At 42.2% G+C, this 18,982-nt stretch overlaps 1 protein-coding gene across 1 annotated transcript in view; it reads left to right on the top strand.

Annotated features, from left to right (window-relative positions):
* LOC133440771 (uncharacterized) overlaps positions 1-18,982 on the top strand; it is a 29,597-nt gene that overhangs the window by 8,627 nt on the left and 1,988 nt on the right. Inside the window, exons 7-13 of the mRNA XM_061718127.1 lie at positions 7,320-7,369; positions 7,444-8,009; positions 8,094-8,155; positions 8,453-8,667; positions 8,754-9,019; positions 9,426-9,542; positions 9,625-9,763. Of these exons, the coding sequence (XP_061574111.1) occupies positions 7,320-7,369; positions 7,444-8,009; positions 8,094-8,155; positions 8,453-8,667; positions 8,754-9,019; positions 9,426-9,542; positions 9,625-9,763 (1,415 nt within the window). The remainder of the gene's footprint in view (positions 1-7,319; positions 7,370-7,443; positions 8,010-8,093; positions 8,156-8,452; positions 8,668-8,753; positions 9,020-9,425; positions 9,543-9,624; positions 9,764-18,982) is intronic.

Raw genomic sequence — 18,982 nt, 5'->3', positions numbered from 1 at the left:
GTATGATTAATTTTGAACATTTCTATAGTCAAAATCGCTGAATGTGCATATTTCCTGTTCAAATACAGAGCTGAAACGTGAGGTGCGGCAGCAACGAGCCGAGCCTCACCTCTGATTGCACAATATATCACAAACTGGGTTGATACGTGCGATTGGCGCATGCTGGTTGCCGTATCTCTGCATGTCGCCAATATAATGTTTGCAGATACATTTATATACCCGGATTTTCCACAGTCTTGCTAATGTCTTTAACCATTAAAGTTTAATGTTTGTAAGTGACATATTTAGTTTCCCTGACGGGACATCAAACCGCAGTGAAAAAGGCACAGGGTGAGGCAGACAATACTCTGCCGCCCTGAAGGGGGTGTACGTGAGTCAACGCTTGCTCGGGGCTGCTGTTCTTCACGAGTCAAGTGCACAGCTGCGAGACGTTTATTTTGATGCTTTCTTCTTTGGACTGCCAAAATGAAAGAAGATTAAATATTTAAACTTAAAAATTTCTCACAACTGGATTTTCAGTCAAAGTGATTAACAACGGAAGACCAACGCTAGAGCTAAAAGGTTTGTTTCAAACTGCGGGACAGAAGGTAACCTGCTCTTTTCAAACGGAGGGCGGCTTTCCTCCCTGGCGATCATCTCCATTAAGGCAGAGAGACTTTTAAAACTAAAGGAAAATAAGGAGGACTTTTACAACAAAGTAACTGAGGTTTTTGTGACGAATGATAGGCGCATGGACTTAATCTACAAATAAAGGTAAGACCACAAACACTTTTTCTACGGAAGATTATTAGGGCCATGCAGGAGAAAAAATATTTGTGAGGGGAAGATTTTTTTTATTGTGCACTTCGAGAAAAAAGTCGAAATGTCGAGAAAAAAGTCGAAATGTTGAGACTAATGTTGAAATACAATTTCAAGAATTAAAGCTGCAAGCAGCGATGAACGGGCCCTCGCACTCATGGCCACCGCCCCCCATAAGCATATCAAAAATGACACCACCCACGACTTCCTATGTCAAACCATTCAAAAGTTATAGCAGAAAAAAGGGACAACCAATCAGAAGAAGGGGCGGGGCTAATTCAGGCCAATGAAGGTCAAGGACTCCATACAGAATCTGATGACACCACCCACGACTCTCTATGTCAAACCATTCAAAAGTTATAGCAGAAAATCGGGACAACCAATCAGAAGAAGGGGCGGGGCTAATTAAGGCCAAAGAAGCTCAAGGACTCATTACAGAATCCCATGACACCACCCACGACTCTCTATGTCAAAACATTCAAATGTTATAGCAGGAAATAGGAACAACCAATCAGAAGAAGGGGCGGGGCTAATTTTCACCAATTATGGTCAAGGACTCAATACCGAGTCCCATGACACCACCCACGACTCTTTATGTCAAACCTTTCAAAAGTTATGGCAGAGAAAAGTATTCTAGTGGGCGCTGTTGAGCCACGCCCATTAATGCAAACCATGAAAAATCAAATTTATCGCCAGGCCTGGCTTGCATGCAAAATTTGGTGAATTTTGGAGAACTGTCAAATATGGACCAATCAGATGAAGGGGGAGGCGCGCTTTTTGGCGTCTAGCGTCGCCACGGTAACACTTTTGAAAGAGAAAAGTAATGCGCGTAGTCGCAAGATGGAGACGCACATTTTGAGGTATAACACACCTGGGTGCACGTTACGGTCCGGGCCGTATTAATTGCCGAAGGAATGGCATAAATTGCGCCAAAATTACACAATTAATTCAGAATGTTCAAAATGGCCGACCTCCTGTTCAGTTTCGGCCATGGCGCCAAGAGACTTTTCTTTAAGTTGCGACATGATGCAGGTGTGTACCGATTTTCGTTCATGTACGTCAAAGCGTATTGTGGGGCTTGAGGCGCAAAGTTTTTTCTGTCTGAACCAATCAGATGAAGGGTGGGTGCGCTTTTTGGCGTCTAGCGTCGCCACGGTAACGCTTTTGAAAGAGAAAAGTAATGCGTGGTGTCAGAGGATGGAGACGCACATTTTGATGTATAACACACTTGGGGGCACGTTACGGTTCAGGCTGAATTAACTGCCGAAGGAATGGCATAAATTTCGCCAAATTGACACGATTCATTCAAAATGGCCGACATCCTGTTCGGTTTCGGGCATGACGCCAAGAGACTTTTCTTTAAGTTGCCCCATGATACAGGTGTGTACCGATTTTCGTGCATGTACGTCAAACCGTATCGTGGGGCTTGAGGCACAAGTTTTCAAGGGGGCTCTGTTGAGCCATTTTACCACGCCCTTTAATACAAACCATTAAATATCAAATTTTTCGCCAGGCCTGACTTGGGTGCAAAATTTGGTGACTTTTTGGGCACGTTTAGGGGGGCAAAAAGGCCTTCCTTTTGTCAGAACATTAAGAAGAAGAATAATTCCTACAGATACAATAGGGCCTTCGCACTGCAAGTGCTCGGGCCCTAAAAATTCCTGCAAATACAATAGGGCCTTCACACTGCAAGTGCTCGGGCCCTAATAAACATCACAGATACAATAGGGTCCTCGCACTTTCAGTGCTCGGGCCCTAATAAAGTCGAAATTTCAACTTTATTCATGAAATTTTGACTTTTTTCTCTTCATTTCGACTTTTTTCTCGAAATTGTACTTCAACATTGATCTTAACATTTCGACTTTTTTCTCGACATTTCGACTTTTTTCTCAACATTTCGAATTTTTTCTCGAAATTGTACTTCAACATTAATCTCGACATTTTGACTTTTTTTCTCGAAGTGTATAATGAAAAAAAAATCTTCCTCCTCTAAAATATTATTTTAATTTTTCTCCTGCCTGGCCCTAATATTCTTCCGTAGTTTTCATTTCAATCTTATAAAAAAAAGTTTAGCTTTTGTAGTTTCATATGATACCCACTACGTTGGGGTGGAGAAAATTGATCTTGCGTTCTGGTGCATTTTGTTGCGGGTGTTGCTCGCGTTGGTGGCACCATCATTTGTTGCATATGTATTTTTAAGTTGTTATAAATCAAATCCTTTTGTTGACTAAACATATTTGGTGTTTTGACATATTGGCTTTAGGGCTTCTTGTTTGAGAAACAGTTGAAAGAAAATCAGAATTAAAAGCTTTTTAAAAACAACTGAATATTTCACTAAAGGTCAAAATTAAAATCTGTGTTTTTGTACACCACTCTATGGTGTACAAACAGTGTACACTGTACAAACTCTCATTTGTGTTGTATGAATTGTAGAATTGCGACAGCCAACACACAGAAGGTGCAGAGCAAATGTCCTCTATCCACTTTCTTTCGCTGCTGTAATTGTTTTTTTTCTTATCTTTACGTATATACGTACCTCGTGTGTGTGTGTGCTGTGTGTTTGTGTGAAGAATGCTGATGAGACATGAAATAACCAGTAGCCAATTGAATAAGCTATATTTTTGGGTTTATATAGTTGTAAATCTGACCCTAAAGGAGTCAGTCCCTCACCAACCATGAAACTCACCGCACGTCACTGCTCTCTTGTACTGACTCCGCGTACATTCCAGGTGAGAAACTTTAATTTGTCCATGATCCAATCGTTTGAGGTAATATTATATGTAGATGGCTATGTTGTATGAGCTCGTGTAAATTACTACTGATATATTGTCGCATATATGCGTGCCATGTTATTCTATGTGTGTGGCATGGGTATTCATACCAGTTTACCAAACAGAAAGTGCAGCAGGATGGGACATAGGGAGAAAGTAGAAAAGAAACATTTAAAATAGAAATTGGAAAAGGGGGTGAGGTGGGGAGGTGGGAAATAATTCTAACGATAAAAAGAAAAGAAACGATCACCAGTGTGTGCTGTGTGTTGTTGAGACAAGCAGTGTAGTAATTATTAACTAGAAAATTTCAGGAAATTTTGAAGTGCCACGGGACTACTGCCGGATGATTGCGATTTTGATGACATTTCCTATATCAAAGCATTCAAAAGTTATTGCAGAAAATAGGTAATAGGCTAACAGAAACGCTAACGGGGCCGCTAACTGAACCGCTAACAGGGCCGCTAACGGGATCGCTAGCGGGACCGCTAACAGAACCGCTAACGGAACCGATAACAGAACCGCTAACGGGAGCACTAACAGAACCGCTAACGGAACCGCTAAGGGAACCGCTAACGGGACCACTAAGGGAACCGCTAACAGGACCGCTAACGGGACCGCTAACAGAACCGCTAATGGGGCCGCTAACAGAACCGCTAACAGAACCGCTAACGGGACCGCTAATGGGACTGTTAACGGGACGCTAACAGAACCGCTAACGAATCGCTAACGGGACCACTAACAGAACCGCTAACGGGACCGCTAACAGTATCGCTAACAGAACCGCTAACAAAACCGCTAACGGGACAGCTAACAGAACCGCTAACGGTACCGCTAATGGGATTGCTAACAGAACCGCTAACAGACAGGCTAACGGGACCGCTAACACTACAAATAACACCTAGCATCCCATAACACTTCCATCCCATAATAAACACCTAGCATCCCATAATAACACTTCCATCCCATAATAACACCTGCCATCCCATAATAACCTACCGTGTGTGTGTGTGTGTGTGTGTGTGTGTGTGTGTGTGTGTGTGTGTGTGTGTGTGTGTGTGTGTGTGTGTGTGTGTGTGTGTGTGTGTGTGTGTGTGTGTGTATGTGTATGTGTGTGGCTTCAGGGTCAGGTTCATTACTCGAGAGAGAAAAAAAAAGACAACCTACTAGAACCTAGATTTTCGGTTGTCACAAGTTCTCAAATCACTCCAATTCGTGATCAAACCGTAGCTCTAACATCGTGAGAGACACAGAACCCGGCAGATTCTTACAATCTTATTTTTATTCAGATATTCCTTAAAATGTGTTAGTAACGGCAGTTTGAAAACAAAGTGAGACTTTTTTGAAGAAAACTTTTCATTAAAGGAGCTTGAGGCTCCTTTTAAGAAATGAAACTCTATCGCCACCCTTCACCACGACGGCCGTTGGGGGTACTGCAGCCATCAGTGAAGCCGGCACGGGAGAACGGGGAGAACGTGCATGCAGCGTCATGTGACGTCACATCCGCAGGACAGCGCGGGAAAATCGGGACCGAATTGCAGCACATTTTGCAGCACACAGCCTGTTCAAGGCAACGGAGAGATACACTAGAGGGCTCATTCTTTTGGGTTTGGAACGCTTCATCTGACATTATTACTAGAAAACTTAAAATGTATACGGATTTTTTTCATAAATCTTGCCACAATCCGGCCTCAAGCTCCTTTTAAATTACAGCCAATGGAGACAGATGCAGGAATTCGCGTGGCTGTTAGCCCCCCCGTTTAAATTTTATGCATACCCCGCCTGTCAAAGTCACATTTTATGAATCCCAACACGTATGTCTACATTCTGACCAAAAATTATCCGTCTACCTTTACGGTTTGGCCGTGAGCTCGAGTTACAAATAAAAAATCAAGTTATTTTTTTCACTCTAACTGCCACTCTAATAACTGAAAGCCGCACTGTAAATTTGACAAAAAAGTGATTTCCAGTCCTCGCTTGAGGGCTCATATCTTGAAAAGTGTACATCTTAGGAAAAATAGTTTCAGGTTTGGATAGAGAAGAGAAGTTTTCCTCCGTTTTGAAGTTTGAATGACATTTCTACGTGCAAGTATGAGAAAGATACGTGTCTCAGAAAAAAGGTGAATTTTGGTGACATTCTGCCCCATTCACTTACATGGGAAAATCTCCCCATTAGTTTGGAAATTTGGAAATGTTTTTGCACTTCGTGCAAAAACTATTTGTGCCATCGCTCTGAAAATCCACAGGACTGTAGTTAAATTCAGGGCCTACAACTTTCTAAATCGGTTCAGAATTTTTCGAGCAACGGTGTGCGAGTGGTGAGACCCCAAAGTTCTCCCAATGCGTTCCGGATGGCGCCAAAAGCGCACGTTTTTGTACGTTGCGCAAAAACGTGCACGCCAATTGCTAATAAAAGTCATACCACTCGATTCCCGTGCTGCGCACGAGGCACTCCTCCTCCATTGCGAAGCTCAATGCAGGAGGAGTGCCACGTGGCGCAGCCGTGGCACTAATGATTTAATATGAGCCGAAGGTGTATATGGAGCTAAATCTAATCTAAACACCAACAGTGACAAAAATACCGTGTACTTTACTTTACTTTACTTACTCCGTTTTAGAAGAGCCAGGGAGTGGTGTCCGGGTTGCGGTACAGTTGACCGTTCACGTACAGTTTGTCCACGGTGATAATCGCCCCTCGGGGCAATGTTTACTATTTGCTTGTATTAATGCTTCATGGGGGTGTGAGATACCACGCGATCAGCCCAATGTGGACTTGGAGTTAGATAAAGGAGATGCAATTTTTAGCTCAGGAGGATATAGTTGGTTCTTTATTTTTCCAGTTTTCAATAATGCATTTTAAAGTAGGAAAGGAGACTCCTTCTCCTTGCACTACAGGACTCCCCGTGATCAGCGAGCATCCCTCTTTTATGGGCCCACCCAAACTGAATCATATCCCAAGACAGTGACAAGACATATTACTGAAACACATCCTAAAGTTCTTGTGGGGGAGAAGTGGACATGTTCACTTTCTTACAGGGGGTGATAACAGCTGCTGGTTAGAACAAAACAATGTCCTTCCAAGAAATAACCAGACCAATATGTCCCTTTAAAAGTGAAATTGTTAGAATGAAAGTGGTTTTTGAAAATACAAATACAAAAATAAAAGAAATAAACTAAATTTTACATTTCTCATTTGTCCAATGCTAACTAGCTGCGGTCACAACGTGCATATAATGATCACAACGTGCATAAATTTAAAAGACTACGTCTATCAAGAATCTCTAGGCTATCCTCATATATATGTAAAAAAACAAAACTGGCCTATAGGCTTCTGGCCTGTTGTTGCTGTTACCTGTATTTATATATAAAAATAAAAACAATTGGGGTGGAGTGACTGGGCCTAGAAGCTATTTCATCTTAAAAGTAGACTCTTATGAGATCTCCTCTTATTCACATTCATATTTTTTTTTTTTTGCTTTATACGCTTGCAGCTCCCTCATGCATGAAAACATTGACACTGTTATCCAGCAGGTTGAAGAAAAATATGTATGGTATAGTATGTTATACTACTGTGTTGGACTGAACCGTAACATATTTATGTGGTTGTGTTGCGTTTGTAATGCGTCCAACACTGACTAGATCTGGTTCCAGGTATCCATCCCTAGCTGTGAAAGAAGGACTCTTAGGGCTCAATGTTTTATATGGATGTGGGTATTTTGATGACTGTTCTGACGGTGTGCTCCTCCATCTCAGTGTGGACCATAATGAAGAACACTGGGCCACCCCAAAGCTTCTGAAAAAGTGTAAGTGGAACCTTTCAACAGAACTTTAACTGAATTAACTGAACTCAGTGTAACTTTGGTATTTTCATTTGTAGATGCCTGTGATCTTAAGTTTGATTTCAACACTGTGAACGAACACCTCCTCCTGTCTGAGTGCAACAGAAAGGTGAGCTTCACCGAACAGAAGCAGCCGTACCCTGATTGTCCAGAGAGGTTTGACAAGTTACCTCAGGTGCTGTGTAGAGACGGGCTGACTGGCCGCTGCTACTGGGAGGTGGAGTGGACCGGACAAGCCACTGTTGCTGTAACTTACAAGAAGATAAAGAGAAAGGGGTGGAAATCGTTTATCGAGCACTGTGATGATACTTGGTGCATCACAAACAGTGACTTAGATGGTTTTCGGTTCTGGCACGGACGACAGCGTGTTTTAATCCCGATCCCGTACATTGACATCCATGCTTTCCTAACCAGTCCCAAGAGACTGGGTGTGTTCCTTGACTGGTCAGCTGGCATTCTGGCTGTCTATTGGCTGTCAGGTGACACACAAACTTTGCTTCATACTTTCCACTCCACTTTCACCGAGCCGGTGTACCCAGCATTCATCATTTATGGGCATTCTGAATCTCTGACCCTGCTCACTGTCACCATGGAAACAGATGCTGTGAGTATTTCTGACCATTCTGCATCACCTGTGCTGCAGTCAGGTGTCGCTGGGAAACTCATTTTACTTGTCCTTTCCTGGCAGCAGCAGGCTCGTTCCAGCTTCACACCTGAAGTCAGCAGAGAAGGAGTTGGTGTTTTGTACAGGTAGGATGTGAGCAGCTGCTCTCCAGGAAACACCGTCAAACATCGCTGAATTTTGAAGTTTAAAACAGAGCAGTTATCTAAAATGTGTGACAGAAGCAGGAACATTTGTGTACATGTTTTCTCCTGCAAAGTCTGGGACTTGGACTGCTTTTCCAGCGTGGGAATGCTCAGTCTTCCTAATTCCTTTAACCACGTCTGTTGCTAAGACTGAATTTGGTGAAGCCGGGAGATATCAAAAGTTACTCACAGTTGATAAATGAAAACAAAGACTCTCCCTTTAAACCATTCTGTGTTTAGCTTCAGGTTCCCGGGCTCGGGTTTGTTCCAGTGCTCTCTGACCGGTCTGGTGTTCAAGGTTACCCACGAAGGTCAAGTGACATACAGGAGTCTGATCTGGGACGAAACGCTCCTCCAACCGGCGCGCAAGCTACCCGGAGGACCACTGTTCAGCATAGAATGTCCTCAGGACTGCATTGGAGAGCTGCACCTCCCACACTGTGAACCTGAACCCGGTATGAAGCCCACTTTGAGGGAGCTCAACCAACAGGAAGCAGTATTTAAGGACTCTCACATTGAAATCTGTATCCGTGTTTTACAGCTTTGGTATCTCAGTGTCTCTCTGTCGTCCACATCACTGACGATGGCATGCACATCGTTCAGCCACTGGACATCACAGACACCCACGTGGTTGTGAACGTCCTGCATCTCTCCAGCTTTGGCATCGTGTGGGATCTCATCAATCGGTTCACAAACTTCATGTCACAGCCAATCCTTGGCCAAACCCTGCTGTTTCTCAGATGCATTTCCTTCCAGCGCTACATCCTCAGTGTGATTCTGCTACCGGCCAACGTGCCTCTGCAAGATGTAAAACTTTATCACCTCTGAGTCTGGACGTAGTCCATCTGTGTATGTAGTTGACATGTAACCCCAGAGAGAGATTGCTCTGCTTAGAGGTCCTCTCATGGATCGCTTTAATCCTTATTCTTAACAGTTGACTGATAAAAGTACACCATTGTTCAAGTTTCAGTTTTCACATACAGCATGATTGAAGAGATGTCTACTCAGGCCTCTAACAGGTATTAAATTAAGAGAAATACCATCTCTGATGAGCAGCAGGAAGTCCTTTGGAATAATTTTGCTCCAGTTTTTGCTAGAGGACGTATATGAAACCATCTGACGTAGGGCGTTACTGTCTTCTTCATAAAAATCTGTGTTTGATTTTGAAGCCTAAAGCAACTATATAACTAATGGTGTTCTGGTTTGACTGAAGGTGAAAGCTCAGCATTCAAACTCCGAGTTCATCCAGGCTCCATCATTCTGTCACCTCCACAAAGACCAAACATACAGCCTCCAAACTGAGCCGGCTACCTTCAACATACAGCCCAAAGTCAGTACGAGACTCTGCTTCCACTGTCAGAGAAATGAGCATCAACACATTCACCAGTCACATCCGTCTGTTTCGATTTCAGAGGACGATGTTTTTTGGAAACTATGGACCAAATTACCACGCAACATTTGAGGTAATGATGCAGAAGAGTACGGAGAAGCTGACCGTGATCGTACAGGGTCATGAGAGAACCGTCTGGGAGTACACAATCTACCTGCCAGGTAGGAACATAGTCGACGTAGGACTCTGGTGATGTTTTATTTTAGGAATACCCCATCTTCTCTGTCTTGCACTTCCTCCCAGCTCAGTCTGTTGTTGTGTGAAAACGACAGAAACTGGATATATTTTAAAAATGAAATGCATATTTTAATTATTCTATTGCTTTTTATCTCAGGTAACATTCATCCCAATCCAGGCCTGGTTATTGTTAAATACTCTGTTCATAATGTGTCGTTTAATGATTTCTCTGATCGTATGTCTATGGGCTTCCTACACATTAACATCCGTAACCTGTTATCAAAACTGGACTTAACTAAATCTTGGGTTCACACTGCTAATCCTGACATTCTTGCTATTTCTGACTCATGGTTTAAGAAAAGTATTGCCAATTCGGATATTTTCATACCAGGTTATAATATATTCCGCCAAGACTCTTCCTAAGTTACTCAAATTGCTGGTGTTAAATATCAAACTGTCTCATATTTTTTTTCTCTCCATTGCGTTCTGCTATAGACCTCCCTCTGCTCCACTCTGTTCTGTTACTCTACTCAGTGAACTCCTGGCACCGCACATCTCCTCAGATTTCATTCTCCTTCTTAATTGGGACATGCTTAACCCCCGAAATACAGTCACACAACAGTTTCATGCCCTAAATCTCTTCCAAATTATATCTGAACCCCCCAGACATAATCTGAAACCTCCTTCATCTGCTACACTCTTAGATGTCATCCTCACTATCAAATCAAATCAAACTTTATTTATATAGCACTTCTCATACACATAATCCAAAGTGCTTAACATAAAACAAATAAACATAAAACTTATTAATGCCCCCCCCCCCTCCCCCCTCCCCGCAGACACAAGCACACTACAATTGACTTAGGTTATACACACAGACACACACACAGACACATGGTGTAGACATGGCTAGGCACAGAGGATCCAGGTGAGGAAACGGTAACAGGGAGCCGTCCACGCCAGGATGGTCTCATAGCCCGCAGTTACAAGGGGGGGGGGCCCTCAGAGACCATCCCGGCCCGGACGGATAGAGGAGTCCACACCACAGCGGTGAAGCCGTGGTGCAGAGCTCCACAACCATCCAGGCCAGAACCACCCCCAGGACGACCCCCTGCAGGCCAGAGTCACTCCCAGCATGGAGGCTCCCCATGAGGAAACACTGGAGATAAAAGCTGCAAGAAAGCAGGATAAAATACACTAAAAGAGTTTAAAAGAGTATAACATAACATAAAATCCTATTATGTCTAGAAAGCAAGACATTAAAAACTAAAAGAATAAGACAGTAAAATGTATAAAATAGACCATAAATAACGACTAAAATATTTAGATAAAACATGAGATTAAACAAAAATAAAATATGATAAAAAAGGATAAACTAAGTATAAAACAGAGCAGTAAGATCCAATAAAAATAAGGGTGAGCATAAGAAATGTAAAAGAGTTAAATGAGTCAGTTAAAAGCCTGATTAAAGAGATGGGTCTTGAGCCTCTTTTTAAAAACATCAACAGTCTCTGCGGCCCTGAGGTTCTCCGGGAGGCTGTTCCACAATCGGGGACCATAAAAACTGAATGCCGCCTCCCCGTGTGTCCTGGTTCTAACTTTTGGTATGGTTAAAAGGCCAGCACCGGAGGACCTCAGGGTCCGCGAGGGTCGATAGGGTAAAAGTAGTGCAGACAAATAAGAAGGCCCAAGACCATTAAGACACTTAAAAACCAGTAAAAGAACCTTAAAATCGATCCTGAAGCGCACGGGGAGCCAATGCAGCGATTTTAAAACAGGTGTAATGTGCTCCCGCCCTCTGGTCCTTGTCAGCACGCGTGCGGCTGAGTTCTGTAATAATTGTAGATTGTACATGTTCTTTTTGGGAAGACCAGAGAGCAGGGCATTACAATAATCTAAACAACATGAGATAAAAGCATGCATCAGCACCTCCGTACTAGCCTGAGAGAAAAACAGGCGGACTCTGGCTATGTTCTTAAGATGGTAAAAACCTATCTTTGTTATGTTTTTAATATGAGGAATAAAAGTGAGCTCAGAGTAAAAAATCACACCCAGATTTTTAACTGATTTTGAGGGTTTAAAATCCTGTAACTTTGGTAAAAGTTTCTCTCTCTGGCCTTCGGGACCGATGAGTAAAACCTCAGTTTTGCCCTGGTTGAGCTGTAGGAAGTTTGCTGCCATCCATGACTTGATGTCTAAAATACAGTTAAAAAGGGCATCAATTGGCCCAGTGTCATCAGGAGACACAGCGATGTACAGTTGCGTATCGTCAGCGTAACTATGGAAGCTGATGCCGTGTCTCCTGATGACGTCCCCAAGGGACAGCATGTACAGATTAAAAAGAGTTGGACCTAAAATTGACCCTTGGGGAACCCCACACCTTATCTTATAGATTCCTGAGGAACATGTATCCATACTTACAAAGAAACTACGATCAGTGAGGTAGGACGTGAACCATTTAAGAACAGTACCAGAGAGGCCGACCAGGTGCTTCAGTCTGTTTAATAAAATGTGATGGTCTACTGTATCGAAGGCGGCGGTTAGATCCAGCAGAACCAAGACTGTGAGTTTTTGGTTATCTAAATTGCACCTAGGGTTGCAAAGGGGTGGAAACTTTCCGGAAACTTTCCATGGGAAGTTAAGCTGGGGAATTTTGGAAATATTCCAAATTGGAAACTTTCCATGGGAATTATGGGAATTTATGGGAATTATTGGGAATTTATGGGAATTTATGGGAATTTATGGGAATTAACTGGAAATTGGGGGTAATTTAAACAAACTGTATCATATCCAAACATAAATGTAAATATTTATTTTGTCATAAGCAGATATCCATGGTCCAATGGTTACAGAAAACCGTCTTGCTGGAGTCAGAAAAAACAGCATCAAATTTGAGGTAGCTACCACCATAATAAGCTAGCCTCTTAAATGGTCAATGAAATGAAAAATAGCTTTCATTTAGCACCTAACTTACCAGCTAGCTAGCTACTGTGTTAATACATTTTTATTTAATATTTGCAAGTTAAACATTAATACCATTATAGATCAAATATATTTACCCCATAATATTATCCAAACTTACTTGACTTTATATAGTCCGTGGGCTCAAATGTGTGGCTTCAATAGTCTTGTGCTTTGAGCTCAAATGTGTGGCCTCCAGGCTTCAAGAAATCACCTGTGCATGTGATGGAGGAATGCACAGTGCATGTAGGGGGCGTGGCCTCAATAGCCCTGCAGTAAGCAATGTGCTGTGTGCATGTGATTGAGGAGTGTACTTGCATTAAATCTGGTTGTTTTAGCCAAGACTATACTTCAATATATTTCCCCCAACTATATTTAAGTTCCCTGTTAAGGGCCAACCTTCAATTCTGTAAATTTCGTATTTATTCCCGTTAATTCCCGTTAATTCCCATATATTCTCGTTAATTCCCATATATTCCCGTTAATTCCCATGGAAAGTTTCCAACTTTGAAAATTCCCGGAATTTTGCAACCCTAATTGCACCTGATGTCATTTAAAATCTTTAAAAGTGCTGTCTCTGTACTGTGGTTCATCCTAAAACCGGACTGATGAGCCTCTAAAATGTGTGTTGAGTTTAAAAATTCCTTCACTTGATTAAAAACAAGTTTTTCTAAAATTTTACTTAAAAATGGTAAGTTGGATACAGGCCGGTAGTTATTTAAAACATTGGGGTCCAACCCACTCTTCTTCAGAAGGGGCTTCACCACCGCCGTTTTAAAGGCGGCGGGGAAGACACCCGTCTGAAGAGAACAGTTGACCAAATACAAAAGCTGTTCCTCAAAGAATCCATAGAGTGTTTTAAAAAATGGTGTGGGAATGGGGTCTAAAAGGCAGGTTGTGGGCTTTACCTTGGAGAAAACTCTACAAATTGTCCCCGCATCAACCAAGGCAAAACTCTCCAGTGTTTCCTCAGATAAAAGCACTGATCCAGGTGTGTTAAGAGTTAAAATCTGTTGAGATAAAAGACTGGATCTAATGTCATCAATTTTACCCCTGAAGTGGTCTGCAAAATCCTCACAGTAATGATCTGTTGCTGTTTTATGGGATCTGTCAGGGTTTCCATTTGTTAAAAAATCTATTGTGGAGAATAGGAATTTGGAATTGTTTTTGTTGTTTAAAATTAGGTTTTTGAAATGGGCGGTTCTTGCTTTTTTAATACTGTTATTGTAATACTTAAGGTGTTGGCAAAAAATGTCATGATGAACTGTTAATTTTGATTTCCTCCATCTTCTTTCGGCACTCCTGCAGTTTCTTTTTAGTTTCTTTATTTCCTCAGTTCTCCATGGGGGTGTAGGTTTTCTGCTAATTCTTTTGGTTAAAGTCGGAGCCACTGAGTCCAGCGTTGTTTTGAGTATTTTGTTAAAATTGTCAACGATAAAATCACAGGGTGCTGGTAAAATCTCTGCAGGAGTGTTCTGTAAAATCTGGATAAAATTTGCAGCCACTTCAGGAGTTAGGTAACGTTTCCTCACCGTTCTCACCGGGGCCTCCCGCTGGTTAAAACTGGTGATGTTAAAAAACACACAGAAATGGTCAGACACAGCCAGGTCCACAACAGAGCACGCACCCAGGGACAGGCCGTAGGTTATGACCAGGTCCAGGGTGCGCCCTCTGCTGTGGGTGGGCTGTGTGACATGTTGCTTAAAATCTAGACAGTTTAAAAGGTTTAAAAATTCTCTGGATACTGGGTCTGAGATGTCGTCTAAGTGCAGATTAAAATCACCAGTTATTAAGATCCTGTTGTAGGAGGTGTGAATAATTTATAAAAGTTCAGAGAATTGGCTGATAAAACAGGTGGAATACTGGGGGGGTCTGTAGACCGTTATGCAAAGAATTGCATACAAAAGCAAAAAAAAACAAAAGCATGATATTCAAATGATGTGTAGCTGTTAAAAGGAACTGCATTGGATGACATAGTGATTTTTGTTATTGATATTTTGTTACTGAGGGCACTAACGCCCCCTCCAATTACAAATCCGGTGTCTTTAGTCAAGGCTTGAGTGATCACTGTGCTATCACCTTTATACGCACTGGCTCCACAATGAAACGCCCACTTCGGACTGTTTCTAAACCCTCCTGAAGAAGTTCAACTCGGAAGCTTTTCTCCATGATATTGCTTCAGTGAAGTGGGACAGAATTATCTCCTTCACTACTATGGAGGCAGCCTGGTCTTACTGCAAGTCAACCTTTAGCCAGATTATCAATAAACATGCCCCAGTCAGAAAATCCAGAATCAAGGACCGATTCAGTCCCTGGTTTTGTCTTGATTTGGCTACACTAATCGCCAGAAAAAACACCTTATTGAAAAAAGCTGGTTCTTCCCAAACACCTTTCGGCAATCTAGAAAAAAAATTGTACTAAGGCTGTCAGAAAAGCCAAAATCATTCATTTCCTAGACCAGGGGTTCCCAACCTTTTTTGTGCCGAGGACCAGCAGAAGTATAAACAAAAAGCTCAGGGACCGGTTGACAATTTATGTCAATTTTAATAAACATTTTAGAAAAAAACAATGCATTTTAAAATGCAGGCTATCATTGTTTTACTAACTTTACAACGGTTTCAGGTGCATATATTTATCCACCAACAGGTGGCGACTCATTTTACGAAAATAACAGCCTATTTCAATTGCCAGACCGCTGCGACACTTTGCCAGCTGCTTTTTCCCCCAAAAGTTCGAGGCAGATGTCTTTTGCAGCGGGCAGTATTAGCTCCTCTCCAATTGTAAAGGGCTTTTTAGCTTTTGCAATCCGGTGAGCAACGAGATATGAAGCCCTCGTTGCAGCGACGTTAGCTGATGTTGTGGCCTTTAAAACTTGCTTCTGCTAATCTAACTCACGTTTTTTCCTTTCGAAAAAATCCACTGGTTTGTCTTTGAGAGAAGGATGTTTTGTATTTAAGTGTCTTTGAAGCTTGGATGGCTTCATTGCTTCGTTGCCGAGCGTTTCTCCACATAAAATACATAGTGGGTTTGGCGCCTCCAAATCGCCCGTTGCAACAAATCCATATTTTATATACATAATGTCGTTCTTGCGATTAAAGCTTTTGCTTTTCTTTTTGGTAGGATTTTCCACTTGTTCATCACCATTTCTTTTACTCGAACAACCAGTAAAGAAACGGCTCATGGAGGTTTGCTGAGCTCATCTCTGCAGCAGACTGATCCTAACCTGCATACAGCACCTGTGCATGGCGCTGTTCAGTCCGGTCGGGTACCAGAACTTATTGTCCGCCAAGCCATGACAGGGCTGCCACTCAAAGAAACACATTTCGATTTATACAAGTTTTGGATTAAATTATATGACAAAAAAATGCTTCAGGTGAAGAATATGGTGTAAAAGTTAACTTATTTCAATAATTCAACTAGAATATGGTGTAAAAGTTAATCTATTTCAATAATTCAACTAGAATTTGGTGTAAAAGTTAATCTATTTCAATAATTCAACTTAAAAGGTGAAACTAATATATTACCTAGTCTTATTACATGCAAAGCAAGATATATTGAACCTTTATTTGTTATAATTTTGATGATGGAATTGTTTATTGATTTCATAAAATATTCTCTAATTTATTTTTTATTTGGGGTTTTCATAAACTGTGAGCCATAATCAGAGAGCAGCGTCTTGCTGCTGCAGGTTCTGCTGCACGGAGATGAGTGACGGACACTGGCTGATTTATGGTTCCGCGTTGCACCAACGCAGATTACGGCGTAGGATACGCGGCGACGCGCACCGTACGGCGCGCGTCGCCGCGTACCCCGAGAGTTGAACTGTTGTCAGGAATTAATTAATGACTTTGCCCAGCGGAAGGCCCGGAAAGTCAAACTGTAATTGTAAGTAATGACCCATTATTATTAATATTTGTTATAGTGATAGTCTATCACTAGTTTGTTTGTGTTTATGCGTATTTATGATGTTTTCATTTGTGGTGTGCCGCCGTGCCACCAAATTTCAGTCTGTGCGCTGTGTGGGTTTATTCTCAGCTGTTGGCACTGCCGGTTCTGTCGCCCACCGGCGCACTGTGTGCGTTATGCTGTTGGTTATATGTGCTACTGCTATATATATGGGATTTTTTTTAAACATATCTATCTGCGCTGTGGTTGTGTTAAGAGTTAAAGCTGTCAGTAGTGCCCGTTGTCATTTGAATGGTGATGCATCTGCTGTGAGATTGCGTCAATCACAGCGTGTCTGTTTTACATTGTGATGGGCAGGGCCCGGTTTAATGATCTTGCATCGGGGCCCGGTGCTGAGTTGTTTCGCCACTGGTGGCAACCCTACTTGCAAGTCTTCTTTTATTCGCCGTATCCAGGCTAAAATGCTCCCGAACATTTGAAGTTTTGTTACCCGCAGCAGCGCTGGAGCGCAAGACATAAAAAAAAAAAAAAAGGCTGCGCTGAGCTGTCCTGCAGCGAGGCTGTCGCAGAGATTGTATGAGTTAAAGTGAAGTGAGATGCCTCACTCCATTGGAAAAAAAACGTCTGGTGACAATTGACAATTTTGATTATCGCTTTTTTGTCGACAACGTCGGCGAATCGTTGCAGCCCTAATTATGATCGGAACACAAGCCATTCCACGGCCCGGTAGTAACGGCTCTACGGACCGGTACCGGTCCGGGGACCGGGGGTTGGGAATCACGGTCCTAGACAAATTTGCAACCTGTGGTTCTGATGCTAAGAAGTTTTGGATAACTGTCAAATCCATGGAGATCAAGCTCACTATTCCCCAATTCCCCGCTATGATGACTTTCGGTGACTCTGTTGTCACCGATAAGTCTCACATGGCCTCGTTTTTTCAACCAATACTTTGTTGGCTTGCCTCATGTCTCTACTGGTAAGCCCTTTACTGCTGGTCCATGACATCCACCAATGAACTCTATATCTGACATGTTTTCCCTTCAGACCCATCTTGATTTCTGAAGTTTTAAAGGAGCTCACCAACCTGGATTCCAACAAGTCAGCTGGCTCTGATAAACTCAATCCTATGTTTCTAAAGGTTGCTGCTCCTCTCATTGCTGTCCCTATCTCAAGGCTGTTCAATATTTCTGGAGCTGTCTGATTTCCCTCAAGACTGGAAATCTGCACGTCATCCCACTCTTTAAGGGTGGCTCTGGCTCTGATCCCAATTGCTACAGTCCTATTTCCATCCAGAGAAATGGATGCATAAACAGCTAAGCCACTTCATGGCCTCAAATAACATCCTGTCCGATGTGCAGTGTGTATGATATTGTCACCTCATTAGACTACAAGAAGTTCTGCATCGCTGCTTTCATTGATCTCACTAAAGCATTTAATTTTGTCAACCACTCCATAATCCTGCAGAGGCTCCATAGCAATTCAATTCAATTCAATTTTATTTATATAGCGTCTAATACAACGAAAGTTGTCTCTAGGTGCTTTCCAGAGACCCAGAACATGACCCCCGAGCAATTATTACATAAACTCAGCATTGGCCTATCACTGCACTCTTGTGAATGGTTTGACAGCAACTTAAAAAAGCAAGTAAAAAACTGAAAACATTCTATCTGACGCTCTCACCATCACTAAAGGAGTGCCCCAAGGATCTGTATTAGGCCAAATGATATTCTCCATTTACATCAATGACGTTGATAAGAACGCTGGCAAATCCAAAATTCTCCTATACGCCGATGATACCATCATGTTCTCTGAGGGCCCTTCTCTCCTCTCCACGGTATCTAAACTACACTTCAATCTCACCTCGATAGAACAGTATTTTCATAGCCTTCATCTCGTTCTCATTACTAAGAAAACTAAATGTATCATTTTTGACCGGAAACATGTTCCCAGCATTGCTCCAAAAATGTTCTGTAATGATGGGTTTGAACTTGAGTTTATGATCTGCTATAAATACCTCGGCCTCTGGTTGGACTCGTCACTCTCGTTCACTACCCATATAAAGCACCTGCAGTCAAAATTCAAAGCTCGTCTGAGCTTCTTGTATCAGAACGAGGCTTCTTTCACCCATATTGCCAAACACATACTCGTCAAAATTACCATCCTGCCCAATTTAATAATTGTGTGTTTATTGGTGAGCACCAACATAAACTTGCTTTTAAACCGGCTGGGCCACTTTTATTGAGTGGAAAGACCACGACTCACAGCTGGTGATGCAGAGCACATTATGATAAACCAAAAGCAGCATTCTTACTTCCGTAGAGATGTTTCCACAGCTT

Source organism: Cololabis saira, chromosome 1 (genome assembly GCF_033807715.1).
Source record: "Cololabis saira isolate AMF1-May2022 chromosome 1, fColSai1.1, whole genome shotgun sequence".
Classification (NCBI taxonomy): Eukaryota; Metazoa; Chordata; class Actinopteri; order Beloniformes; family Belonidae; genus Cololabis; species Cololabis saira.
Note: the sequence above shows the minus strand (reverse complement) of the source record. Positions and strands in the feature narration are given on the sequence as shown.